This window comes from Lepidochelys kempii, chromosome 28 (assembly GCF_965140285.1).
Source record: "Lepidochelys kempii isolate rLepKem1 chromosome 28, rLepKem1.hap1, whole genome shotgun sequence".
Lineage (NCBI taxonomy): Eukaryota > Metazoa > Chordata > Testudines > Cheloniidae > Lepidochelys > Lepidochelys kempii.
Window position 1 is genome coordinate 1954305 of NC_136407.1, and position 27350 is coordinate 1981654.

Consider the following 27350-nt stretch of genomic DNA (forward strand, 5'->3'; position numbering starts at 1 on the left):
CCATCCCCCTCCCCCAAGGCCCTGCTCTGCCTCTTCCTGCCCCCACTCCGCTCCCTCCACGAGACCCCACGCTCGCACTGCCCTCTCCCCAAGGCTCCTCCCTTGCTCTGCCCCCTCCCCTGAGGCCCTGCCCCCACTGCACCCCTCCCCCGAGTCCCCTCCCTCGCTCAACCCTGTGCAATACCCCAACCCTCGCTCTGCCCCCTTCCCCGAGGGCCTGCTGTCGCTCCGCCTCTTCCCGCCCCCACTCCGCTCCCTCCCCCAAGACCCCACGCTCGCTCTGCCCCCCTCCGTCACTCCACTGCCTCCCTCGCTCTCCCCCTCCCCCGAGGCCCCACCCCCACTCCACTCCCTTCCCTGAGGCCCCGCCCTTCCTCCACCCCCTCCTGCAAGGTCCCGCCCTCGCTCTGCCCCCTCCCCAGGGGGCCTGCTGTCTCTCCACCTCTTTCCACCCCTCCCCCGAGCCCCCTCCTTCGCTCCACCCTCCCAAGGCCCCTCCCTCGCTCCGCCGCCCCCAGACCCCGCTCTTGCTCCGCCTCTTCTCGCCCCCCACTCTGCTTCCTCCCCCAAGACCCCACGCTCACTCCACCGCCTCCCCCCGAGCCCCCTCCCTCGGTCCTCCGCCTCCCTCGCTCTCCCCCCTCCCCCGAGGCCCCGCCCCCACTGCACTCCCTTCCCAGAGGCCCCGCCCTTGCTCCACCCCCTCCTGCAAGGCCCCGCCCTTGCTCCGCCCCCCTCCCCTGAGCCCCCAATTAGCTGATCAGGGCGCGGGCCAACCGCTGTGGTTCCCACTATTTATTTTTCCCATGGGTGCCCCGGGGCTGGAGCCCCCAGGGCGTCGGCGCCGAAGATCACGGTGCCCAATCCCCCGCCACGAGGCCCCGTTGGAAAAGAACCGCGCTTCCCCCGGGGGGAGAGAGCAGAGTGCAGACGCCGGGAGAGGCGGAGTCTGGGGAAAAACCCCGGTCCGGAGGGGGAGAGAGAGGCCAGTGGGGATGGGGGGCAGGCCCCAGCGGTGGGGTGCCCTGAGAACAGGGCAGGATCCAGACTTCCAGGGAGGCCAGCTGAGAGGCGACAGCAGGCAGCCGGGCATTGGGGACGGGCTGGCCCGGGCCCCCCAGCCTGCCGCTCGGAAAGGGGGGCTGAAGTCCCGGGGCAGGGGAGAGAAGGGTGCGAGGACTCAGAGCATGGGGCCCGGGACAGAGGGCTGCAGACCGGACGGAGGAATCGGACATCTGGATTCATTGCCCTGGAAGGGGAAGGGGCGAAGGTGAACCGGCCGGAGGGGCGAGTCAAGGGGAAGAAGCAGACCACCGGAGGACCGCCACGAGGGGGAGCACCTGTGATGAGCCAATCCTTGCGCTGGGTCGAAACCCTGGTTCCTCCGGAAATGTTACTTCACATAACGTGAGTGTTGTGTGTGTGACGCCCCCTGCTGGAGAGGATCTGTGTGTGTGTGTGTGTCCTGGCAGGGGGGGGGGATGAATTAGCGACACAATCCACCCCTTTTAGCAAAGCATTGGGTTGCTGCTCTTTTACCTCTGTTCTCTGCAGGAGCTTTTGGCAGCAGGCCTGATGCCGGGGTAGATGGGCCCTTGGCTCTGATGTGAGGAGGCGGGGTTGGGGGATTGCAGGCTGGGGGGGGGGGGAAGGGATTCCCGAGTGGGGCTGCCCAGGTCTGGGGCCTGGTGTGCAGGGACCCCTCGGCCCGCTGCTCGGAAAGCGTCTCCCGCAGCGGTTCAGTGGGTCACATCCTCCTTGCGCAGGTGGGGAAACTGAGTCACGGAGCCGCAACGCGGCTTGCCCTGGGAATCCTGTATCGCACTCTGGGGCTCCATCCCCCCCCCCCCCCCACACACACACACACCCTGGGAAAGAGGGAGAAGGAACTGGGAATGAACCAGGAATGAGAGGCCAGCTTCTGCCACTAGGGGGCAGCCCCGAGCTGCAGAATGAGCAGGTGGGGAGGGGGTGTTTCCTGAGAGCTGGATCCGGTGCGGGGTGGGGGTGCGGGGGTCAGGGGTTGTTCTGGTTTTTCTTGGCCGTCGGTCCTGGAAGTTTCTAGCTGATCTGTTTCCTCCTGCCCGCCCCCAGCCGCCCCTTCCACTGGGAGGAAGTGTGTGTGTGTGGGGGGGGCGGTTAGGACTGGAGGCTGTGCATCCCCTCCCCCCTAAACCAGCAGCATGGGGGGGGGCAGTGTGCATGGGCACACACAAGGAAGGAGATGGGGGGTGCATGATTGTGCCCCGTGCATTGGGGGGGGGCAGGGGTTGATGGGGGAGTGTTGTTGGTGGAGCGGGGCCGGGGGAGCGATGTGGGATTGTGTTTAGATGAGTTTTGTCCCACTGCAAAGAGCGGGTGCGTTTCGGTGCTGGGCGAGGACTCCCTGGATAACCAGCCGCCCTGCCCCAGAGGTGGCCGCATCTCGGCGCCGGGCGAGGGGTCCCTGGGTCACCGGCCGCCCCGCCCCAGAGGTGGCCGCATCTCGGCGCCGGGCGAGGAATCCCTGGGTCACCGGCCGCCCCACCCCAGAGGTGGCCGCATCTCGGCGCCGGGCGAGGGGTCCCTGGGTCACCGGCCGCCCCGCCCCAGAGGTGGCCGCATCTCGGAGCTGGGCGAGGGGTCCCTGGGTCACCGGCCGCCCCGCCCCAGAGGTGGCCGCATCTCGGCACCGGGCGAGGGGTCCCTGGGTCACCGGCCGCCCCGCCCCAGAGGTGGCCGCATCTCGGCACCGGGCGAGGGGTCCCTGGGTCACCGGCCGCCCCGCCCCAGAGGTGGCCGCATCTCGGCGCCGGGCGAGGGGTCCCTGGGTCACCGGCTGCCCCGCCCCAGAGGTGGCCGCATCTCGGCGCCGGGCGAGGGGTCCCTGGATAACCAGCCGCCCCGCCCCAGAGGTGGCCGCATCTTGGCACCAGGCGACGGATCCCTGTATACCCATCTGCCCCGCCCCAGAGGTGGCCGCATCTCAGGGCTGGGCAAGGTGTTCCTGGATAACCAGCCGCCCTGCCCCAGAGGTGGCCGCATCTCAGCGCTGGGTGAGGGGTCCCTGGATAACTAGGCTGAAATAGTCCAAGGCACCATAGGATATCGGGACCAGGGCAGCAGGCTGGATACCGGGCTAGACGGGCCCGTCGCTCTGATCTGTCTGGGCTCCACTCTCTGCCTTCCTGGCCTCACCCCATCTCCCCCTGGCCCACGGCCCGGCCGCCTCCTTGGGGCCGTGACTCACCCCGGCCCTCCGGGTTCACTGGGGTGTGTGTTTGTGTGGGGAGGGCCCAGGGATGACGTCTTCGCACCTGTTTCCTGCTTCTGTGACTGTTGCGGAAGGAGCTGGGGGGGGGGACCCCCATGTCCGCACCCCACCCCCTTGCCGGCTCTGAGCCACAGGAAGGAAATCCGGCCAGCTGTCCTCTGGCTGTTGCAGAGGCATGGCTGCAAGGCCACTGGCAGAGACCGGAGCCCCACTGATCCTGGGGGTCTGGAGGATAGGGGTAGCCCCTCCCAGCATGATGCCCCCCAGCTCCTATACTGGGATGGTGTCAGGGTTTGTGAGGGCCTGTGAAGTTGGGGGCTGTGTCTTGGCTGCCTGTGGGTAAGGCAGGGGAAATCCTCTTGAGTGGGGGGCCGTACGGGGTCCAGGACACACAATGCTACCTAGGGGGCGCCGGCTGCCATCTGGCACCAGGGCCGGGGGACTGGCTGGCTCAGGGGGGCAGGGAATGGGGCACAGGGCCTGTCCCCTCTAGGGGGAGCCAGCTCCTATCCAGCCCCACAAATCGAAACTACCCCCCGCACCTTTTCCGGAGGACTAGTGTGTCTAAGACCTGCTCCCCGCCCCCCATCCCCTCCAGAAGTGAACCTCATCACAGATCAAGGAGTGCAATTGTCTACACCTCTTGTGCAGGGGAGAACTGGATTAATAATCGAGGGTCCCTGCTTTTGTATTAAAGGTGTAGGACGCCTGGGTTCTCTCCCTGGCTCTGGGAGGGGAGTGGGGTCTAGTGGATAGAGCAGGGGGGGCTGGGAGCCAGGACTCCTGGGTTCTCTCCCCGGCTCTGGGAGGGGAATTGGGGCTGGTGGTTAGAGCAGGAGGACTGGGAGCCAGGACTCCTGGCTTCTCTCCCCGGCTCTGGGAGGGGAGTGGGGTCTAATGGTTAGAGCAGGGGGACTGGGAGCCAGGACTCCTGGGTTCTCTCCCCGGCTCTGGGAGGGGAGCAGGGGCTGGTGGTTAGAGCGGGGGGGCTGGGAGCCAGAACTCCTGGGTTCTCTCCCCGGCTCTGGGAGGGGAGCGGGGGCTGGTGGTTAGAGCGGGGGGGGCTGGGAGCCAGGACTCCTGGGTTCTCTCCCCGGCTCTGGGAGGGGAGTGAGGGCTGGTGGGTTAGAGCGGGGGGTGGGGGCATTGAGAGCCAGGACTCCTGGGTTCTCTCCCAGCTCTGGGAGGGGAGTGGGGGACTGGCGGGTTAGAGCGGGTGGGGAGGGTTGGGAGCCAGGACTCTGGATGGGGAGTGAGGCCTAGTGGCTGACTCCGAATTCACCCCGGGGTTGCTGAGAGCAGAATGCAGCCCTGCCCCCCCCCTTGCAGTTTGGGGGGTGACGCTGGCTTGACCCCAGGGAGCCTTGATCCAAATCTAGCCCCCGTTCCTCCCCCCCGCCCCCCGCCCCCAGCTCTGCAGGAAGCTCCCAGATCAGGCAATGAGGCTCTGCAGGGACACTGCCAGGACACAGCTGCCCTGGGTCCATTGTTAGGGCAGGAAGCTGGGATGGGGCGTGTCTGTGGCCCCCCTCCCACCCCTCTTCAGTGAGCGCAGACAGCAGGACAGGGAGCCCGGACTCCTGGGTTCTCTCCCCAGCTCTGGGAGGGGAGTGGGGGCTGGTGGGTTAGAGCTGGGAGCCAGGACACCTGGGTTCCATCCCTAAGAGCTTATGGGTGAGTTCTGTTCCAGCTAAGACAAGTGGGGTGAGGGGGTTACACCCCCATTCTTTTTGTTGGCCTGCAGCAATTCAGCTGCTTCTTGAGGCTCTGTGTCCCGTCCTGCCCAGCACCCCCCTCACCCGCTAGGAGGGAACCGGCCTACCCCAAGGCAGCCCAGCCCCTGGGGCTTCTTTCCCACCCCAGAGGAAGACGCATGAGCTCTGTGGATTTCCAGGGGGAGGGGGAGAGAAAAGGGTGACTGGCCCAAGACTAAACAGTGAGTTTGGAACAGATCTGGGGAGAGAACCCAGGAGTCCTGGCTCCCAGCACCCCTTGCTCTAACCATTAGACCCCACTCCCCTCCTAGAGCTGGGGAGAGAACCCAGGAGTCCTGGCTCCCAGCCCCCCTTGCTCTAAGCATTAGACCCCACTCCCCTCCTAGAGCTGGGGAGAGAACCCAGGAGTCCTGGCTCCCAGCCCCCACTGCTCTAACCATTAGACCCCCCACTCCCCTTCTCAAGCTGGGGAGAGAACCCAGGAGTCCTGGCTCCCACACCCCCTTGCTCTAACCATTAGACCCCCCACTCCTCTTCTCAATCTGGGGAGAGAACCCAAGAGTCCTGGCTCCCAGCCCTTTGCTCTAACCACCAGCCCCCACTCTCCTCCCAGAGCCAGGGAGAGAACCCAGGAGTCCTGGCTCTGACCCACCCCCCCTCGCTCTAACCACCAGACCCTGCTGCTCTCCCAGAGTCATATGGTAAAACTAAAGACCGGATCCCAGAAGAGCCGGTCGTGCCGTCCCCACAAAGGACACTGGATCGAGGTAGCTGGGTGGGATTTGTCGTGGGCAATTCTGCCTTCCCTCCCATCATTTGCATCTGAGTAGGGATTTTTGTCTCCCCCCCCCGCCCCCACCCCCGCCCCCACATGTGGCTGCATCTCAGCGCCGGGCGAGGGATCCCCGGATAACCAGCTGCTCCACCCCAGAGGTGGCTGCATTTCAGTGCTGGGACGTTGGCCCGAGGGCAGCGCTAGGGGGCGCTGTGCTGCAGGATGTGGTGCTGGGGGGGGCTCAGCAGGGGGCGCTCTCCCCTGGCAGGCGGGGCTGGCCCCAGGGCGGGGCTAGGGGGCACTGTGGGGCAGGGAGTGGGGTGGGGGCTCAGCAGGGGGCGCTCTCCCCTGGCAGGCAGGGCTGGCCCCAGGGCAGTGCTAGGGGGCGCTGTGGGGCAGGGAGTGGGGTGGGGGCTCAGCAGGGGGCGCTCTCCCCTGGCAGGCAGGGCTGGCCCCAGGGCGGGGCTAGGGGGCGCTGTGGGGCAGGGAGTGGGGTGGGGGCTCAGCAGGGGGCGCTCTCCCCCGGCAGGCAGGGCCTTGCTAAACAAAATGCACCCGTGCATCTGTCCAGAAAAGCTTTATTGAAACCAGCCACCGAGCTGCGTGTTGGGGTGCTACAAGGTGTGAGGCCAGAACCAGCTTTTGACAGATACCCCCCCCCCCAAATCAGCTCCAAATACCCCGCCCCGAACCTCTCCCCCACCAGAACACCAAGGCGGAGCCCTGACGTGAAAGCACATTTTGCCCCGCAGCGTTTTGTGACAATATATAATATTCCCACCTCTGCAATTTACCCCCCGTTTGCATGTTTCCCGGCAACGTGCTTGTAGCTGGGGGGGTGTCTTCAAATCCCAGAAGAACGACGGGAGTGGGGGAGGTTAAATATGCCACTGCACCCCTCCAGTAGCCAGCACTAGGAATAGCTGTTAAATTTCCCCTCTAGGGGGCGCCAGCTGTGAATTGGCCCAAGGGTGGGGGACTGGCTGGCTAAGGGGGGAAGGGAATGGGGCACGGGGCCTGTCCCCTCTAGGGGGCGCCGGCTCCCGTCTGGCCCCAGGGCGGGGACTGGCTCGCTCAGGGGGGCAGGGAACGGGGCATGGGGCCTGTCCCCTCTAGGGGGCGCTGGCTCCCATCTGGCCCCATAACGGGGAGACTGGCTGGCTCAGGAGGTGGGGAACGGGATATCTTCCTTATGTGTGGTAATGGGAACCGGTCCCATCGTGTGCGTGATAGAGGGAGAATAACTGACCCCTACTAGGTGGGGAGTAGGAGATGGGAGAGGGAGATGTGTGCGTTCCACGTCCATCTAGAGCCCCATTGTGTAGATGGTCGCCTGATCCCAACCTATCCCGTCTAGACTGCACTCTCTGCACTATCTATTCCTAGGCTAGCCATCCTAGACCACCCGACCGATTCTAGACTGGATTAGCCATTCTAGACTGTGCTAGCCTTCCTAGGCTAGCCATTCTAGATGGTGCTAGATGGGTCCAGGCTGCGGTATCCCTTCCTAAGCGATGGGTTCTAGAGTGGGCTACCGATCTAGACTGGGCTATCCATTCCTAGGTTAGTCGTACTAGACTGTGCTGTCCTGGATGGTGTTATCCATTCCTTGTTCATGAATTCGAGACTACGGTAGCCATTCTTGGTTGTGCTCTCCATTATAGGGAGCGCAAACTGTTCAGAGACTGTGTGTTCTAGATCGGGCTATCCTTCTAGATGGGTCTTTTCGTTCCAAGGTGATCCGTTCTAGGCTGTGGTATCCCTTCCTAAGCTATTGCTTCAAGATTGGGCGATCTGTTCTAGACCACGCCATGCATTCCTATGTCATCAGTTCTAGACTACGCTATCCATTCTAGAATGGGCTATTTATTCTGGGCGGCACTATTTGTTCTAGCCTTTACCATACATTGACTGTAGTTTCCCTTATCCATTCTATGCCACACTATCCATTCCTAGGTTGTTTTAGACTATGCTATTCTAGACTCTCCTTTCCCATCTGCTCTTCCCCCTGGCAATTGAAAGGTGATAAACTTCCCTCCTCATTCCAGAACCACAGCTCCCTCCCTTTCCCCCACATGGCGTGAAGCACCAGAGGTTCCAGACCTCTTCTGGAGCAGCAAAGACCAGTTGCTGCTGAAGTTTTCAGCTTTATTCTAGGGCCACTGTGATCCCAGATCCCTCTCTTGCCCCACTAACCTGCTCTGACTTTAATTGTTTTGGGGGGAGTAGGGTCCTCAGCCACCCATGACAAATATCTTACACCCTGCATTATTCCCAATCCAGAGGGATTCCTGATCTAATGATCCAGCCCATCAATCAGTTGTGTTCTCGACTCATCCATTGATAATCTAGAACCTTAGCTGGGACCAGAGACTAAACATTCCGCGTCGCTCTCGCTTTGGTCTCCAGAACTTGAAATGCCCAAAGGCCATCTGGCAAAGTGGATATGGAAGGGTTACAGATGAATAATCTAGAACCCATGCTCTGGAAGCCCTTGAGCTGAGAGGTTCCACAATCTGGAGATAGAGACTCAAAAGAGCCTAGAACCCAGGATCTGGTAGACATGAAGCCTCAGAGGTTCTAGTATCTGGAGACATAATATTGAGAGGAAGCCTGGAAGTCAGGAACCCATAGGCAGAAGACCTCAGAGGTCATATGTTATGGGGGACCTGGATTATCTACATTTTAGCAATCCAGAACCTCTGTTCCTGAAACCTTTGATCTGGGTGGCTCCAGACTCGGTGGATGGAATATTTAGATTCAGAAAATACAGATTCTGGAACCCAGGATTCCGTAAAGAGGAGGCCGCGGAGGATCTGCACTCTGGAGCTGGAATACGTAGACTCCCGAAGAACGCAGTCTAGAACCCTCAATCCTGTAGACAAGACACCTTAGATGTTCTGGATCCCATATCCAGATAACTGTAGGTGTTCTACACTCAGAAGGTGGAACATTTACATGCTGGATAACATACCTAGAACACAGGATACATTAGGTTCCAGACTCCAACCAGATAAACTCCAGAAGGTCCCCAGACCTTAGGATCAAACTCCTTGCTTTGCTACACCTCACGCTTCCAGAGATCTCCAGCACGTCAAGAACCCTTTTGCAATGGACCTGCCCCAGTACGACTCTAGAGCCTTCTAGAGCAGGCAACTAACTAACACAAGGTCAAGTGGCTGAGCTAGAAACGCCTTTTGCTTTTGCTCCGAGCATTGACACTGCAAAGCAAATTAAAAGCAGCAAAAAATACACCCCCCAACTTGGGGGGGGGTTAAAAATATAGATAGATATGGGTCAGAAAAAGCCACTGTCAGCAAAAAAGTACATTTAATTCTTTAAAGAACCTTTGTGAAAAAAAAAAAGAAGAAAACACTTTCTTAAACCAGCATCAAGCTGGAGGCATCAGTTGTCCACAGAGACAACGTGGGTAGGGGAAAGCTTAACTGGAGTGACTCTGTATTAAAACTGGTTTAAGCAAAACTCCGGAGTCACCAGTTGTCCATAGAGACTTGTAGGGTAGGCTAGATCTTCAGTAAAGACTCCGTGGACAAATGGTGAATCTGGATTTTAATAAAATCAGAGTCAATCCACAGAGATTTAGAGACTGGACTAGAACGTTTTTGAGGTCTTCATGGACAGCTAGTGACTCCTGATTTTGGTTAAACGGCTGTCAAACCAGAGACATTCGATGTCCCTAAAGATGTCCAACCTCAGTGAGAACTTAACTGGATTGACTTTGGGTTGACACTAGTGTCACGGAAACTGCAGAGTCACAATTAGCTGGCTAGAGAGGCTTCCAGGGTGGTTAAATCAGAGTCACTCCAGAGTCACTCCTCCCAGATTTAGATCGTGATTAGAATTTCAGTGAAGTATATGCAAAACTGGCAGCTGCTGACTCCAGTTAAGCCAACGTCAAGCCGGCATCATCAGTTGTCCATAGAGATGTCCAAGGTAGGGGAGAATTCAGAGTGACTCTGGACTGAAACTGGTTTAACCAAATGAGATATTGCCTTCCAGAAGGAAACATAAATCAACTGAAAATTAAGTACAGTAGTTAAGAAAAGAGGGGGATGGGGGTGGGGGGGCGTGGTCTCTCACAACACTCTGCCTGCAGAGCTTTGACATCACTTCCTGTGCCACATTTACTTAAAGAACCAAGGACTCCTGGGTTCTCTCCCGAGCTTTGAGAGGGGAGTGGGGTCTGGTGGGTTGGAGCAGAAGCTGGGAGCCAGGACTCCGGGGTTCTCTCCCCGGCTCTGGGTGGGGAGTGAGGTCTAGTGGTTACAGCAGAGGGCTGGGAGCCAGAACTCCTGGGTTCCCTCCCCAGCTTGGGGGGCGGGGGAGGGAATGGCAGACCCACTTCAAAACACAGGGTGCAGATACACTTCCCCCTACACATATGGAACTGGGTCTTCCATAGACCAGAGAGACCACCCCCCTGCAGTCCATAGCCCCCCATGTCCCATAGCGCCCCCCCCCCCAGCCAAGCCCAGACACTGCAGGACAACACATGCTATGAAAGGGAGTCACGACCAGCGGGCCCCTCCTGACAGGCCGGGAATTTCCCCTACCCCGACACGGCCCCCCCTGCTGGCAGGAGCGAAGTAGGCAGCGGTGCGGGGTGGGGGGGACCTGTGTCTCTCTCCTGCTCTCTGGTGAGAGGGGGAGGAAGCGCGGCCCCCGTTCAGCAGCGGGCACCGGAGGGGCCGGCCAGCACTGCGTAGCGGATCTTGGTGTTGGTGACGGCCCCATGCTTCTGCCGCAGGTGAAGCCGCAGCTGGCTCTTGTGCCGGAAGTGCAGGTGGCAGGCCTCGCACTGCAGGGGGGCCACAAGACGGGGGGGGTCAGTGCCCTGAGCCGGGCGGGGGGAGAACCCAGGAGTCCTAGCTCCCAACCCCCCCCCCACCGCCCCTGCTCTATCCCACCAGACCCCAATCCCGTCCCAGAGCCGGGGAGAGAACCCAGGAGTCCTGGCTCCCAACCTCCCTTGCTCTAGCCACCAGCCCGCACTCCCCTCCCAGCCCCGGGGAGAGAACCCAGGAGTCCTGTCGTCATCGTCCCCCACTCACGTGATACGGCTTCTCGCCCGTGTGGATCCGGATGTGGCTCTTGAGGGTCTGTAGGTGCCGGAAGCAGGTCCCACACGTCTCGCAAGGGTAGGGCTTTTCACCCGTGTGGATCAACACGTGGGCCCGGAGGTGGGCGACCTGGGAGGGGAGAGAGACGTGATCAGATTCCAGGGGGCTGCAGTACTTGGCTTGGCCTCCAGGGGGCCCTGCTTCCCATTGGAATCTATGGGACCCAGGGTGGCAGTACCCGGCCTGGCCACTAGGGGGCCCTGCTCCCCGTTGGAGTCTATGGGAGCCAGGGGCTTCAGATCCCACTGCAGCCACCAGTAGATGTTGGCCCTTATTGATTGCACGAGTTTCTCTCACTGCCCCTTGCCCGAGGCCTCCCCTTCACAGCCCCTCATCGCTCCACCTGACCCCCACAGAGCCTACCCTGCCCCCCCCCACCCCCGCACCTGCACGAAGCTGGAGCCGCAGGTCTCACACTTGTAGGGCTTTTCGCCTGAGTGGATCCGCGAGTGGGTTTTGAGGTTCGCTGGCCGGTTGAACTGGGCCCCACAGACTCCGCAGCGATATGGCTTCTCACCTGGGGGGGACACAGGGGGCAGCTAGGGGGCGGCACCCACCTCCCCTCTGACCCCTCCCCATGAGCCCTCCAACATGCTCTTGGCCCCCCTGCTTCCCCTTAACCCCTTCCTCCTCCTCCTGACTTTTCCCACCTCCCCTGGCCACGCCCACCTCCCCTGGACCCCGCCCCTGACCCTTCCTGACTCCACCCACCTCCCCTGTTCCCTCCCACCTCCCATTAACCCCGCCCCCTGAACCTTCCTGACTCCACTGACCTCCCCTGGTCCTGCCCACCTCCCCTGGTCCCATCCCCCTGACCGTTCCTGACTCCACCCACCTCCTCTGTTCCCTCCCACCTCCCCTGGTCCCCTCCCCCTGACCCTTCCTGACTCCACCCACCTCCCCTGTTCCCTCCCACCTCCCATTAACCCCGCCCCCTGACCCTTCCTGACTCCACTGACCTCCCCTGGTCCTGCCCACCTCCCCTGGTCCCATCCCCCTGACCATTCCTGACTCCACCCACCTCCTCTGTTCCCTCCCACCTCCCTTGGTCCCTCCCCCTGACCCTTCCTGACTCCACCCACCTCCCCTGTTCCCTCCCACCTCCCATTAAACCCACCCCCTGACCCTTCCTGACTCCACCCACCTCCCCTGTTCCCTCCCACCTCCCATTAACCCCACCCCTGACCCTTCCTGACTCCACCCACCTCCCCTGGCCCCTCCCATCTCCCATTAACCCCACCCCTGACCCTTCCTGACTCCACCCACCTCCCCTGTTCCCTCCCACCTCCCATTAACCCCGCCCCTGACCCTTCCTGACTCCACCCACCTCCCCTGGCCCCTCCCACCTCCCATTAACCCCACCCCTGACCCTTCCAGACTCCACCCACCTCCCCTGGCCCCTCCCACCTCCCATTAACCCCGCCCCTGACCCTTCCTGACTCCACCCACCTCCCCTGTTCCCTCCCACCTCCCATTAACCCCACCCCTGACCCTTCCTGACTCCACCCACCTCCCCTGGCCCCTCCCATCTCCCATTAACCCCACCCCTGACCCTTCCTGACTCCACCCACCTCCCCTGTTCCCTCCCACCTCCCATTAACCCCGCCCCTGACCCTTCCTGACTCCACCCACCTCCCCTGGCCCCTCCCACCTCCTATTAACCCCACCCCTGACCCTTCCTGACTCCACTCACCTGCCCTGGCCCCTCCCCCCATCCCCCTGCCCCCCCCCGGCACCCCGTACCGGTGTGGACGGCGCGGTGGGAAGCCAGGTTGCCCTTGTAGCGAAAGGCCGAGCAGCAGAGGTGACATTTGAACGGTTTGTTGTCGTGGGGGGCAGCCGCCGGGGCCTGCCCCCCATCCGCTCCCCCGTCCTCCCCCTCCCCCTCCTCCTCCTCCTCCTCCAGGCCCAGCTCGCAGGCCCCGCAGCCGTACGGCCCAGCACCTGCGGGAGGGGAGGGGGCCGTGAGAGGGTTCAGGGCATGGCCCGGGGGGGGTCCCCAATACTCAGAGCCCGCTCTGCAGCGTAGGGGACTGGCCCATCCCCCCTCAGCGCCTATGTGGGACCAGCCCCTCCCCCGCCACAGCATATGGGACTGGCCCCTCCCCTCACCCCACAGTGTGTATGGGACCAGCCCCTCCCTCACCCCACAGCGCACATCAGACCAGCCCCTCCCTCCACCTCACAGTGTAAATGGGACCGGCCCCTCCCCCCCACAGCACGTATGGACCAGCTCCCTCCCCCCTCCACACCGTGCAGGGGACAGAGCCCCCTTCCTCGCCCCTCACCTGTTGCGGGCCGGGGCCGCCCCTGGGGAAGGTGGGGGCAGGGTGGGGGCAGCGGGGCCCCCACCTGCCGGTGCCGGGGGCACACGGGGCACTGTGAGACAGCGGGGTGCAGCCTGTGGGGAGATGGGAAAGGGGGGGGGCTCAGCTACTACGAGGCATAGCTCCCCCCAGCCCCCAGTGTATGGGGCCTGGGCCCCCGCCCCCCACTCACCGTATGGGACGAAGCGCCCTGCCCCTGTGTATTGGACCAGGAGCCCCTCTCACAAGCATATAGGACCAGAAGCCCCGATCCCCTCGGCATATGGACCCCTCTCCCCCACCCCAGCTTGGCATACGGACCAGGTGCCTCGCCCCCCCCACGTATATGGGACCCGGCCCCCCCCCTCAATTGACGTATGGGACCGGGCACCCCTCCCCCACTCAGCATATAGGCCCGGGCGCCCCTCCTCTTCCCAACGTATGGGCCCGGGTGCCCCTCCCTGTCCCAGGGTATGGGCCCGGATATGGGACCGGCCGCCCCACCCCCCAGCTCAGCCACTCACCCGCAGAGGGCGCCGTCATGCTGGGTCCCGGGGCCACCCCCCTCTTCCCTGCCACGGCTGGCGCCTTGGTCTTTGCCGGCCGGAGGCTCGGGCAGGGTCGGGGGGCCGGGGGGCTGGGGGCCGGCCCCACCCCCTCCCCCGGCCCCCTCCCCCCGGAGCGAGTTCAGGACGATGAACTTGTATTTCTTCCAGTTGCAGGCCTTGGGGTCGGGGGCGCAGCCGCTGGACTCGCAGGGGGAGGCGGGGTGCCCCTCGGAGCGGGACGGGCTGTCGGGGGGGCCCCGCTCCCCCCCCGGGGGCGCCCCCCCGGAACCCTTCGCCGGCGGCCTGGCAGGAGCCGATCGCAGGGGGGCCCCCGGGCTCGGCCCCTCTGGGTGGGGACCCTCTGCGGGCACCGTCCCACTGTCATCCGAGGGTCCTTGGGGGGTGTCCAGGGATTTGGGGTCCGCCGGGGAGGGGAGGGGCTTGGGGTAGCAGCTACCGCGGTCGTAACTGCAAGAGAGAGGAATGAAATGAGGGGGAGCAGCGACCCATTCCCGCCCCACCACCCCGAGCCAGCCCGTCCCCGCCCTGGGGCCGGGTGGGAGCCGGCGCCCCCTAGAGGAGACAGGCCCCTGCCCCATTCCCCGCCCCCCTGAGCCAGCCAGTCCCCGCCCTGGGGCCGGGTGGGAGCCGGCGCCCCCTAGAGGAGACAGGCCCCTGCCCCATTCCCCGCCCCCCTGAGCCGCTCGGCGGCCGGAGGGGAGCCGGCGCCCCCTACCTGGCCTGAATGAAGCGGTGACAGGCGTCCACCACGTGCTCCATCTGCAGGTAGGTGGCGGCGTTGAGCAGGGCGGGGACGGAGGCCGGGGTGAGGGGCAGGCGGGAGGTGTACATGAAATCCAGCAGGGCCTGGAAGCCCCCGGGCTGGATGGAGCCGGGCAGGGTGAGGACAGTGACCTCGCTGCCCCCCTGAGCCAGGAAGATGGAGTAGAAGAAGCCACTGCCATGGGGAGAGAAGGGTGATGGGAAAGTGGGACACGGACTACAACTCCCAGCATCCACCGCGGCCCACCCAGACCACACTGGGGCGGGGCGTGGGGATAGACACCTCCCCTCTGGCCACGCCTCCCCTTCCCACACTGGGGCGTGGCCCAGACGCCACCTCCCCATGGCCACGCCTCCTCAGCCCCCTCTCCCCCACCCAGAAGGTGACTCAGAGTCTGGCCCGGCGGCCCGCCCCCACCCTCTCCCCACAGGACGGGGACCCAGCTGTGGGTCCGGATGGGTGTGGCCCCCCCCTTGCCGTGCGGAGCCACCAACCCACAACCTGCCCCACAGAGGGCCACCCCGCGGCCACCACCCTCCCTGCCCCCACGACTCAAAGCCCGTTCCCGTGGCCCCCATCAGCCATGTCCCCACCCAGCTGTACCCCCTCCTTCCCAACCATGCCCCCTACCCGCAGCGTCCCCTCACAGCCCCGCCCACCCATTCACTGCCACACCCTCTTTAGCCACGCCCACCCTTCCAGCCACGCCCTCTCTAGCCACGCCCCCACCCTTCCCAGCCACACCCACTGCTCAGCAGCCACGCCCTCTACAGCCAAGCCCCAGCTGTTCCTAGCCACACCCTCTCTGCCCACGCCCCCAGACCGTCCAAGCTCCGCCCCCCTCACCTGCAGGCGGCGAGCACAGCCTTGTGGGCCAGCAGGGGGCGCCCCCCCACCAGCAGGGTGACATCGGTCAGGACGCGGCGGTGACGTAGCTGGTCCAGGTTGAGCAGCACGTCGCTGGCGTGGCGTGTGAACTCCCGGACGGAGCCCGCGGGGCCCCCGGCCCCACCCGAGCTCATAGTGACTGCGGACACAGGGGGGTCACCGCAGGCCAGGGCCTGGGGGGGAGACGGGGTTACTCAGAGGGCAAGGGGAGAGGGACACAGCAGGGGAGGGCAGGAGTCCTCCTCCCAGCCCCCCCGATCTCACCACCAGCCCCCACTCCCCTCCCACAGCTGGGGAGAGAACCCAGGAGTCCTGGCTCCCAGCCCGCCCTGCTCTGACCCACCAACCCCCACTCCTGTCCCAGAGTCGGGGAGAGAACCCAGGAGTCCTGGCTCCCAGCCCGCCCTGCTCTGACCCACCAGCCCCCACTCCTGTCCCAGAGTCGGGGAGAGAACCCAGGAGTCCTGGCTCCCAGCCCCCCTGCTCTGACCCACCAGCCCCCACTCCTGCCCAGAGTCGGGGAGAGAACCCAGGAGTCCTGGCTCCCAGCCCCCCTGCTCTGACCCACCAGCCCCCACTCCTGTCCCAGAGTCGGGGAGAGAACCCAGGGGTCCCGGCTCCCAGCCCCCGGTCCTCTAACCCACCAGCCCCCACTCCGCTGCCAGAGCCAGGGAGAGAACCCAGGAGTCCTGGCTCCCAGCGCCCCCCCCCCGCTCTAACCCACCAGCCCCCCCTCCCCTCCCAGAACTGAGGAGAGAACCCAGGCATCCAGGCCGTGACAGCTCACCCTGACCAGCAGGGACCCTCCAAGCTTCCTGCAAGCAGGACTTTGGGGGGGCGGAGTGCAATCTCCCAGCTGAACCCCCCAGTCCGGAGAACCAGCCTCCAATGGCTCATCCAGGCGGGGTCTCTTATAGTGTCCTGAGAGGGGGGGTGGGGGAAGTTCTCTCTCTAGTTCACATCCTTCCTGCCCCGGCACAGCCGTGGGGAGGGAGTGGGGGGGGGGAGTATTAATAGACTTTTCAGGAAAAAGGCCGGAGAATTCCAAGATCCACAAACAAACCCAGCTCCAAGCTCCCCCCTCTTCTAACCCACCACCCCAATCCCGTCCCAGAGCTGGGGAGAGAACCCAGGAGTCCTGGCTCCCAGCCCGCCCTGCTCTAACGCACCAGCCCCCACTCCCCTCCCAGAGCCGGGGAGAGAACCCAGGAGTCCTGGCTTCCAGCCCCTCCTGCTCTAACCCACCAGCCCCCACTCCCCTCCCAGAGCCGGGGAGAGAACCCAGGAGTCCTGGCTTTGATCCCTGCTCAGTTCACTCCACTGCTCTCTTAAGGCACCCCCCCACCTCTCTTTTTAGATCCAGGAATTGGAAGCGGGGGGGATTTGTGGCAAGGGGGGGAGCTGCTGGGACTGGCTGATCCCTGAATGAAGTTACTCTATTTCCTTCTATTGTCCCGGCCTACGCTGGGGAGCCCGGAGTGTGGGGGGGGCAGGCAAGGAGGTGGGAATTGGGGGGCAAGGAGGGAGGAAACTGGATGTTTTTTTGGACCCTCACCCTTAGTGAGATGAGACAAAGACACATGGCGGAGGCAGCCAGGCAAGGGGTCCCTGGGTCACCAGCTGCCCCGCCCCAGAGGTGGCCGCATCTTGGGGCTGGGCGAGGGGTCCCCGGGTCACCGGCCGTCCCACCCCAGAGGTTGCCGCATCTTGGGGCCGGGCAAGGGGTCCCCGGGTCACTGGCCGTCCCACCCCAGAGGTGGCCGCATCTTGGGGCCGGGCGAGGGGTCCCCGGGTCACCGGCCGCCCTGCCCCAGAGGTGGCTGCATCTTGGGGCCGGGCGAGGGGTCCCCGGGTCACCGGCGGTCCCACCCCAGAGGTGGCCGCATCTTGGGGCCGGGCGAGGGGTCCCCGGGTCACCGGCCGCCCTGCCCCAGAGGTGGCCGCATCTTGGGGCCGGGCGAGGGGTCCCCGGGTCACCGGCTGTCCCGCCCCAGAGGTGGCTGCATCTCGGTGCCGGGCGAGGGGTCCCCGGGTCACCGGCCATCCCACCCCAGAGGTGGCTGCATCTTGGGGCCGGGCGAGGGGTCCCCGGGTCACCGGCGGTCCCACCCCAGAGGTGGCCGCATCTTGGGGCTGGGTGAGGGGTCACCGGGTCACCGGCTGTCCTGCCCCAGAGGTGGCTGCATCTCGGTGCCGGGCGAGGGGTCCCTGGGTCACCGGCCGCCCCGCCCCAGAGGAGTCTCTGGGTAGATTTCTGGACACAAAGTCCATTGTGGTACAGTCACAAATGCAGGAAACTCCCAGTAGAGGCGGGGGGGGGTGGGGGGGTGCCCCTGACAGTGACGTCACACTGGGGGGGGGCAACTCAGCATTTCAATTGTCATATAACCCAGATCTTAAAGTCGCGGTAGGGGCTAGAGACTCTTTTGATTGCACCAGTAGCCAGGGAGAGAACCCTGGAGTCCTGGCTCCCAACCCCCCCTGCTCTAACCCACCGGCCCCCACTCCTCTCCCAGAGCCGGGGGGGGGGGGGAGAACCCAGGAGTCCTAGCTCCCAGCCCCGGCCCCGAATCTAGCCCACGGGTTAATCGCTCGGGTTCTAGGAACGTGTCGGTACCACCCTGTGGCCAGCAGGTGGCGATGTCGGCCCGCGCATCACCCTGGCTTGCAGCGGGGCTGGGAGCCAGGACTCCTGGGTTCTCTCCCTGGCTCTGGGAGGGGAGTGGGGGCTGGGGGGTTAGAGCAGGGGGGCTGGGAGCCAGGACTCCTGGGTTCTCTCCCCGACTCTGGGAGGGGAGTGGGGGCTGGTGGGTCAGAGCAGGGGGGTTGGGAGCCAGGACCCCTGGGTTCTCTCCCCGACTCTGGGACAGGAGCGGGGGCTGGTGGGTTAGAGCAGGGGGAAAGAGGGGGGTTGGGAGACAGGATTCCTGGGTTCTTTTCCCAGCTTTGTTATGTGACGTTGGGTCTGTCCCTTACTGCTGTGCCTCAGTTTCCCCTCCTGCGCTGCATCTTTTTAGACAGTCAGCATTTTGGGTCAGCGTCTTTCACTGTGTGTCTGGGCAGCGACGGGGGCCAAAACAGGAAACCCTGCCCCCCCCCGTGGAACAGCTGTTCAGACTTTCCTGATAAGGCTGGAGAGGAGCCAGGGACTCAGAGTGGGGCTAGCCGGCCAGTCCCTGACCCAGGACCGGATGGGAGCTGACGCTCCTGGAAGGGGAAAGGTCCAGTACCCAATTCCCCACCCCTGAGCCAGGCCGAGAACCCAGGAGTCCTGGCTCCCAGTCCCCTGCTCTAACCACTAGACCCCACTTCCCTCCCAGAGCCGGGGAGAGAACCCAGGAATCCTGGCTCGCAGCCCCCACTCCCCTTCCAGAACCAGGGAGAGAACCCAGGAGTCCTACGCTGCCCCTCCCATGCCCCCCCACAGGAAGTGGTAGGAATTCCCAGCCCCACGTGACCCCTCTGGAATGTGGTGACGTCACCGAGGGGGTCCATTAAAAAAAGTTTTTTGGGAGTTGGGAGAAAAAAAAAAACCTTTTCCGGGGAGTTTCGGAGCCGGCGGGATCCGGCGCCTCCGGGACCTTCCCCCTGTCCCTCACTGGGCTAGGGAACCCCCCACCCCACGAGTGGGGTAGGACAGGAGGGGCTGGGACCCCCCCCCTCAACTGGGATTCCCGCATCGGAGCCAGGTAAGAATCGGGTCCCCACACCCCGCAGGAATTCTCCCCACGTGGTCAGAGACACACACCCTCCCCGGCCAGGGACCCTTCCCCACTGAGACCCCCACTCCCTCTCCCAGGGACCCCTCCCCATTGGGAACCCCCTCTCTCTCTCCCTGGGCCAGGGACCCCATCCCCTTTAGCGCCCCCAGGGCCAGGGTCTCTACGCCAGGACTTTTCCTCCCCCGCCTTCCGCCCCTGGGACACCCCCCCCCAGACACGGTTGGAATGGAGGGGGGCCGTCGTTCCCCAAGCTGAGTCCCCCCCCACCCTGGAAATCCCCTCCCCAACCAGGGCCAGTGGGGCTGGGTGAGAGTTAGATCCTGCCCCTCCCCTGCCAAATCTAGACAGACCCAAGGCAGGCCCCACTCCCCTCCCACAGCAGGGGAGAGAACCCAGGAGTCCTGGCTCCCAGCCCCCCTGCTCTAACCCACCAGATCCCACTCCCTTCCCAGAGCAGGGGAGAGAACCCAGGAGTCCTGGCTCCCAGCCCCCCCCCTGCTCTAACCCACTAGCCGTCGCTCCCCTCCAGGAGCCACAGAAAGAACCCAGGAGTCCTGGCTCCCAGCCCCCCCTGCTCTAACCCACTAGCCGTCGCTCCCCTCCAGGAGCCACAGAAAGAACCCAGGAGTCCTGGCTCCTAGCTCCCCCCTGTTCTAACCTCTCTGCACGCCCCCCCTGCAGGTCCCAGAGATGTCCGGTCCCACCTGGCTTCCCCCAAAGCAGCTGAGCTCCTCGGGGTCTCCCGGCGTCTCGGTCTCGGCTCTGGCACTCGGCAAACCCCAGAAGAAATACGCCCCTGTTCCTGCTCCCCCCAGGCCGGCCCCCCAGGACCAGAACGGGGGGGGCATGAGCGGGACAGGCTACCAGCCAGCGGGCCCTGGTAAATACCTGGTTTCCCCCCCCGCCCCCAGTACCCGAATGGTCTGATCCAGGTTGGCGGCAGGGCTGAGGGGGGGAATCTGGGAGGCGGTGGAGGGGGGAATAGAGAGGGAGGGGGCCTGTGGGTCTGACCCGTTGCTGTTTCCCCTCTAGGCAGCCTCCCCTCCCGTCCTCTGCCTTCCAGCTTCGGACCCCCAGCTGACTTGGAGCATCATTACCCATCAACCCCAGGGGCCAAGGATGAACTGGGGGTGCCCTGGGGTGGCCCCCCCTCTGCTGGATGCGGGTACCACATGCAGGTAGGAGGAGGGAATGGGGCCCCTGGGCATTGGGGGGATGGGACAGGGATTTGGGGTGCTGGTGGAGAGGGGGTGACCTATATCCTATGCAACCCAGTTCCTTGCCTCTGTGGGACCTTGGAGAAAGCATAAGTTTCCCATAATTCACCTGCCTTGGTCATATGGGGCACGTGGGAAGGCTCCTTCCTGACCATCTCATGCCTTGGAGCATGAGGCTTAATTCCCGTTACCCTGCGGAACTACCTGCCACTAGGACAGCAGCTGGACTGCCTGATCCCAGCTGACAGGCCTGGGCAGTACCTTATAGCCCCCTCCTCCCCACACCGTAATCCCCTCCCCCTCCTTGTCTGTTTCCTTAGGGATCTGCCCTAGACCCAGGGCCCCACCGCCCCTCCAGCATCGACGCCCAAATAGACTCGCTCACCAGTATGTTGGCTGATATGGAGAATGCCGGCCCCCAACGCCGGGGGGAGAGGCAGGTAAACCCCCCCCCCACCGGAGGGTTCTGGGGGAGGGGGGTTTGACCTGGTGGGTTTTCAATGGCACAGCCTCTCCCACCCTAATGAGATTTCAGACCCTATAATCACGTCCTTCCAAGTACCTTCTTGCCCCTCTCCTGCCCACCACATGGCAACTCTAGCGCCTGATATCTCTGGAACCGGTGGACACAGGCTTCCGCATGTGACACCGTTGGAAAGTAGAGACCCTGGGCTTTCCCTTGGTATCACCCGCCCGCATCTCCCTCCCCCGGTTTCCTGGGGATCGGCCACCGAAAATCACATTCCAACCAGAACCTCGGGGGGAGGGAAGTGGAGATGGTTCACAGGACGTCACAGTGGGCCTCCTTTATTGCCAGATATTTCCTGAGCTGGTGGGCATAGAGATGAGTGCCGGGCACCGTTGGAAAGCTACAAATCCAAGCTTTCCAATGGGGTATGGCAGGTGCTTCTATCCTTCACGGTTCACAAGAAATTGATGATTTCACAGAGTCGCCGTTGGCCTAGCAAGACTTGACGATCAACATGGATGAGTGGGGTTCCTTGGGGAACAATGGGTGTTTCAATGCGTTTAGGGTTGGGGTGGACTTGCAGGCTGGGGGGCTGGTAAGATGGGGTACCCCCAAAGCCCCACACCAGCCTACGTCTCCTCTTTCCTCTCCTTTCTTCTCCAGAACTTCGACTCCGTCCCGTACCAGTCGGCCTCTGGCCCCCCGCAGCCCGCCCCCCCCAAAATGCCCGGCCCCTACAAGCCGGGCTCCTTCGCCCCCAAGAACTCACCCTACGGTCCATCGCCCCAACCCGCCACCTCAACGGCTTCCTCTGGGCCGTCTCCCCAATATGGGGCAGGCTACCCGCGGGCACCGCCCGGGCATAAGCCCTACCCGCAGCCCATGCCCGCGTCCTACACCACGTCGGCCGGGCCGGCCTTCAACGTCCAGGTCAAAGTTGCCCAGCCAGTGCTGGGTTACGGTCAACCGAGGCACCGGGCCGAACAGGCCTACGCACCCCCCTCGCCCCGAGTGGGCCGCGGGGCCCAGTACGCCTTGGAGCCGGGCGCCAGGGGGGAGGAGGGCTGGTATCTGGAGCCGGGGGGTTACGGCAAGAGGCCGGGCAAGGGGGAGTGCTATGGGGCCGGGGGGCTGGCCAAACCGGGGGAGGCGGCTGGGGGTCCGTACCAGGCTGCCGCCAGGACCCCAGGCAAGGAAGAGATGGCGGTGATGGGGAAGGCGCCCCCTGGTGGTGGAGGAGGATACCAGCACCAGGTAATGTGAGAGGGAATTGGCCGGGAGTGTGAGGGGGGGCAGGACCCCTGGGTCCTCTGGGAGGGGAGTGGGGGCTAGTGGTTAGAGTGGGTGGGGGCAGCTGGGAGCCAGGACGCCTGGGTTCTCTCCCCGGCTCTGGGAGGGGAGTGGGGGCTGGTGGTTAGAGCGAGGGGGGGCAGGGGCTGGGAGCCAGGATGCCTGGGTTCTCTCCCCGGCTCTGGGAGGGGATGGGGGCTGGTGGTTAGAGTGGGCTGGGAGCCAGGACTCCTGGGTTCTCTCCTGCTGGGAATTGTACCATCTCGTGGGGGGGGGGGGGGAATCAACGTGAGCGAAGCCTCCAGCTGCGGTCTCCCTCCCCCCAGGCCCCCCCGAGCCGCCCGGAGGAGGAGCTGGACAGACTGACCAGGAAGCTGGTGCATGACATGAACCACCCGCCGGCGGGGGAGTACTTCGGTGAGGGGGGCAGGGAGTGGCGGGGGGGGGGGGCTGGGGGGTTACAGGGTGGCGAGTCGGGGGGCTTCGTGCTTGAGGGGTAGGGAGGGGGTTGCTGGGGTGGTTGTGGGCATGAGAGGTTGAGGCAGTGGGGGCCTGGGAGAGGGGTTGGCAGGGAGGTGGGGGGGTTGGCAGGGAGGTGGGGGGGGTCGGCAGGGGGGCTGGAGTGGGTGGGGAGCGGAGAGGTGGGGGGAAGGGTCAGTGGAGGCGCTGGGGGGCCCCGTGTGAGCCCTCCCCCTCTGCCCCTCTGGCCCCAGGGCGCTGCGTCCGCTGTGGGGAGAACGTGGTGGGGGACGGGACAGGCTGCGTGGCCATGGACCAGGTCTTCCACGTGCCCTGCTTCAGCTGCACCACTTGCCACGCCCGGCTGCGGGGCCAACCCTTCTACGCCGTGGAGCGCCGGGCCTACTGCGAGGCCTGCTACGTCGTGAGTGCCGGGCCGCAGGACGCCTGGGTGCTCCCCCCGGCTCCGGGAGGGGAGTGGGGGCTGGTGGGCTAGAGCTGGGAGCCAGGACTCCTGGGGTCCCTCCCCGGCTCCGGGAGGGGAGTAGGGGCTGGTGGTTAGAGCAGGGGGGCTGGGAGCCAGGACTCCTGGGTTCTCTCCCCGACTCGGGGAGGGGAATGGGGGCTGGTGGTTAGAGCAGGGGGGCTGGGAGCCAGGACTCCTGGGTTCTCTCCCTGACTCGGGGAGGAGAGTGGGGGCTGGTGGGTTAGAGCTTGGAGCCAGGACACCTGGGTTCTCTCCCCGGCTCCAGGAGGGGAGTGGGGGCCGGTGGGCTAGAGCTGGGAGCCAGGACTCCTGGGGTCCCTCCCCGGCTCCGGGAGGGGAGTAGGGACTAGTGGCTAGAGCAGGGGGGGCTGGGAGCCAGGACTCCTGGGTTCTCTCCCCGGCTCCAGAAGGGGAGTAGGGACTAGTGGCTAGAGCAGGGGGGGCTGGGAGCCAGGACACCTGGGTTCTCTCCCTGACTCGGGGAGGAGAGTGGGGGCTGGTGGGTTAGAGCTTGGAGCTAGGACACCTGGGTTCTCTCCCCGGCTCTGGGAGGGAAGTGGGGGCTGGTGGGTTAGAGCTTGGAGCCAGGACACCTGAGTTCTCTCCCCGGCTCTGGGAGGGGAGTGGGGGCTGGTGGTTTAGAGCAGGGGGGCTAGGAGCCAGGACACCTGGGTTCTCTCCCCGACTCGGGGAGGAGAGTGGGGGCTGGTGGGTTAGAGCTTGGAGCTAGGACACCTGGGTTCTCTCCCCGGCTCTGGGAGGGGAGTGGGGGCTGGTGGTTTAGAGCAGGGGGGCTGGGAGCCAGGACGCCTGGGTTCTCTCCCCGGCTCCAGGAAGGGAGTGGGGGCTGGTGGTTAGAGCTGGGGGGGCCAGGGGGGGGGGCTGGCCCCAGGCCCACGGCTCTCCCCTCCCGCCAGGTGACGCTGGAGAAGTGCTCGATGTGCTCCAAGCCCATCCTGGACCGGATCCTGCGGGCCATGGGCAAGGCCTATCACCCCCAGTGCTTCACCTGTGTGGTCTGCCACCAGTGCCTGGACGGGGTCCCCTTCACCGTGGACGCCACCAGCCAGGTCCACTGCATCGAGGACTTCCACCGGTACGGCCCCGCCCCCCTGCCCTGTGGCCCCGCCCCCTGCCCTGTGGCCCCGCCCCCGGCTCCCCTGACGTCCCTCTTCCCCTCTCTGTGCCCCCGCAGGAAGTTCGCCCCCCGCTGCTCCGTGTGTGGCAACGCCATCATGCCTGAGCCCGGGCAGGAGGAGACGGTCAGGATCGTGGCCCTGGATCGGAGCTTCCACATTGGGTGCTACAAGTGTGAGGTGGGGGGCTGGCAGCCCGGACGCCTGGGTTCTCTCCCCAGGGCTGGGAGCGGGGGCTGGTGGGGTAGAGCAGGAGGGGGCTGGGAGCCAGGACGCCTGGGTTCTCTCTGCAGCACTGGGAAGGGAGTGGGTGATGGTGGGTTAGAGCAGGAGGGGGCTGGGAGCCCGGACGCCTGGGTTCTCTCCTCGGCTCTGGGAAGGGAGTGGGTGATGGTGGGTTAGAGCAGGAGGGGGCTGGGAGCCAGGACGCCTGGGTTCTCTCTGCAGCACTGGGAAGGGAGTGGGTGATGGTGGGTTAGAGCAGGAGGGGGCTGGGAGCCCGGACGCCTGGGTTCTCTCCTCGGCTCTGGGAAGGGAGTGGGTGATGGTGGGTTAGAGCAGGAGGGGGGCTGGGAGCCAGGACGCCTGGGTTCTCTCTGCAGCACTGGGAAGGGAGTGGGTGATGGTGGGTTAGAGCAGGAGGGGGCTGGGAGCCCGGACGCCTGGGTTCTCTCCTCGGCTCTGGGAAGGGAGTGGGTGATGGTGGGTTAGAGCAGGAGGGGGCTGGGAGCCAGGACGCCTGGGTTCTCTCTGCAGCACTGGGAAGGGAGTGGGTGATGGTGGGTTAGAGCAGGAGGGGGCTGGGAGCCCGGACGCCTGGGTTCTCTCCTCGGCTCTGGGAAGGGAGTGGGTGATGGTGGGTTAGAGCAGGAGGGGGCTGGGAGCCAGGACGCCTGGGTTCTCTCTGCAGCACTGGGAAGGGAGTGGGTGATGGTGGGTTAGAGCAGGAGGGGGCTGGGAGCCAGGACGCCTGGGTTCTCTCTGCAGCACTGGAAGGGAGTGGGTGATGGTGGGTTAGAGCAGGAGGGGGCTGGGAGCCCGGATGCCTGGGTTCTCTCCTCGGCTCTGGGAGGGGAGCGGGGGCTGGTGGGTTAGAGCAGGAGGGGGCTGGGAGCCAGGACGCCTGGGTTCTCTCTGCAGCACTGGAAAGGGAGTGGGTGATGGTGGGTTAGAGCAGGAGGGGGCTGGGAGCCCGGACGCCTGGGTTCTCTCCTCGGCTCTGGGAGGGGAGCGGGGGCTGGTGGGTTAGAGCAGGAGGGGGCTGGGAGCCAGGACGCCTGGGTTCTGATGGAGTCTCTGTCCCCCCCGCCCCAGGAGTGTGGGCTGCTGCTGTCGTCGGAGGGCGAGGGCCGGGGCTGCTACCCCCTGGATGGGCACATCCTGTGCAAATCATGCAGCGCCCGGCGCATCCAGGAGCTCTCCTCGAAGATCACCACCGACTGCTGAGGGCTCGGGGTGCCCAGACCCCCGCTCACCCCCTGGACTCTGCCCTGGGGGAGGGGCTCTGTCTGCCCCCACTGCCAGCAGCTGCTTTAGTATCCGTCGACTTGGGGTCCCCCTGAACCCCGTTCCTCCTATCCCCTATGGGGCAAAGGTCCTGCCTTGTGCCCCCCAGATTCCTGCCCCTGGCTATGTCGGCATCTATTAATATTGGGGGTTCCCCTGCACCCTGCTTCTCCCGTCATTTTGGGGGGGCAGAACCCCCACTTCTTGCTGCCCCCCAGCTCCATTGTCTTCTATTAATCCCTCTCTGCCCCGCATTTCTCCCTTCACTTTGGGGGCACATTTGCACCCCCAGAGTCCCTGCTCTGCCAATCTCTGTTAATGCAGGGTCCCCTCTGCCCCTTGCCCCCCCAATTCCTGAGCACCCTAAAACCAGCCAGGCCCCACGGTCAAGATGGGGGGGTGGCAGCAGAAGGGGGGGGTGGAATTAGCCCTGCTCTAATATTGGGGTGAGGGGGGACCCCTCCTCCCCAGTTGGTATACACCGGAGGGCAGGGCTTTGTGGCAGGATAGGAAGTGAACCTGTCTCTTCCCCCCCCCCAGCATGTCACCCCAATATTTCTCACGGGGGGGCAGTGGTTATATTTCTCCCCACTCCGGGGTTCACAGCCCAGCTTGGGGGGAGGGGGATGCTCAGGATTTGGGGTTTCTCCCCTCAATTTCTAGGTCAGTTTGTTTTTTGGAGGGGGGGGCGGGGGACTGGCTGCCTCTCCTCCAAAGGAGCCCTGACTCCCCACCTATTTTGGAGGGGGGGGGGCGTCGGACCCTGAGCTGGTCTCAGGGGGCAGATGATATCCCATTAACAATCCCCTAGCAGTGCGTGTCAGGATGCCTGGGTTCCATCCCCATCTCCTGGGAGGGCAGTGGGAGTGCGCGGAGCAGGACTCCTGGGTTCTATCCCTGGCTGGGGGAGGGGTTTCCTTCATCACCATTAACCGTTTCCATTGCATACTTCACCCTCCCTCCCCCTTTCTGGGGCGGGGGGCAGTTGGATTAAAGATTTGGTTTTTTCACTCTTGGCAATGAAATGTCCTGCTTTCTTTTGTTCGGAGGCGTTACTGGGGTACCCTATGTGGCTCTGGGAGGGGAGTGGGGACTACAGCGGGGGGGGGGCTGGGAGCCAGGACTCCTGGGTTCTCTCCCTGGCTGTGGGACGGGAGCGGGGGCTGGCAGTTAGAGATGGAGGGGCTGGGAGCCAGGACTCCTGGGTTTTCTAGATTACGATGCCCGGACGGCTGTGATCTGGGCTGCCCTGTACAACCCAGGCCAGGGGCCTGCCCCGAAAAATCGCCCCTCCAAGTCGCTCCTTAACCTTCTCGGCATTAAACTAAATGGCTGGTGCTCCGTGAGGCTGTCCCCATAAGGCAGGTTTTCTAATTCTTTAATCCTTCGCGTGGCTCTTTTCGGTCTCCCGTGACCGGGTCTGGCGCCCTGGCCGTCTTGAATTGGGGGCGCCAGACCTGGACACGGGAGTCCAGCCGCGGTTGCACGAGGGCCAAATTCAGAGTATACATCACCTCTCTGCTTCTCCTACTCCAGATTCCCCCGTTTATAAGTCCCAGGAGCGCATTCGCTCTTTTAGCCACAGCGTCGCCCTGGGACCTTGTGTTCAGCTGCTCCTCCACCATGACACCCAAATCTCTTTCAGAGTCCTACT

General features: G+C 64.3%; 2 protein-coding genes across 5 annotated transcripts; one reads left to right on the forward strand and one right to left on the reverse strand.

Annotated features, from left to right (window-relative positions):
* Window positions 1–10248: 10248 nt before the first annotated feature.
* BCL6B (BCL6B transcription repressor) lies at window positions 10249–16278 on the reverse strand. Its single transcript, XM_073326451.2, has 9 exons — window positions 16198–16278; window positions 15369–15583; window positions 14475–14696; window positions 13715–14206; window positions 13173–13285; window positions 12628–12828; window positions 11271–11401; window positions 10816–10953; window positions 10249–10562 (listed from the first exon to the last, which is right to left on the reverse strand). The coding sequence occupies exons 2-9, from the start codon at window positions 15542–15544 to the stop codon at window positions 10431–10433; spliced, it is 1605 nt and encodes a 534-aa protein (XP_073182552.2). The 5' UTR covers window positions 15545–15583; window positions 16198–16278; the 3' UTR covers window positions 10249–10430.
* Window positions 16279–18866: 2588 nt separating this feature from the next.
* LOC140904190 (thyroid receptor-interacting protein 6) lies at window positions 18867–26721 on the forward strand. Of its 4 annotated transcripts, XM_073326538.2 has the most exons (10): window positions 18871–19099; window positions 19814–20012; window positions 20165–20310; window positions 20670–20789; window positions 21482–22072; window positions 22435–22525; window positions 22822–22991; window positions 23972–24150; window positions 24250–24370; window positions 25505–26721. In XM_073326538.2, exons 2-10 carry the CDS (start codon window positions 19823–19825, stop codon window positions 25634–25636), a joined length of 1740 nt encoding a protein of 579 aa, XP_073182639.2. In that variant the 5' UTR covers window positions 18871–19099; window positions 19814–19822; the 3' UTR covers window positions 25637–26721. The 4 variants fall into 4 exon arrangements, with proteins under 4 accessions (XP_073182640.2, XP_073182639.2, XP_073182641.2 ...); XM_073326539.2 differs by lacking the exon at window positions 20670–20789 and having other exon boundaries at window positions 18867–19099; XM_073326540.2 differs by lacking the exon at window positions 19814–20012.
* Window positions 26722–27350: the final 629 nt, after the last annotated feature.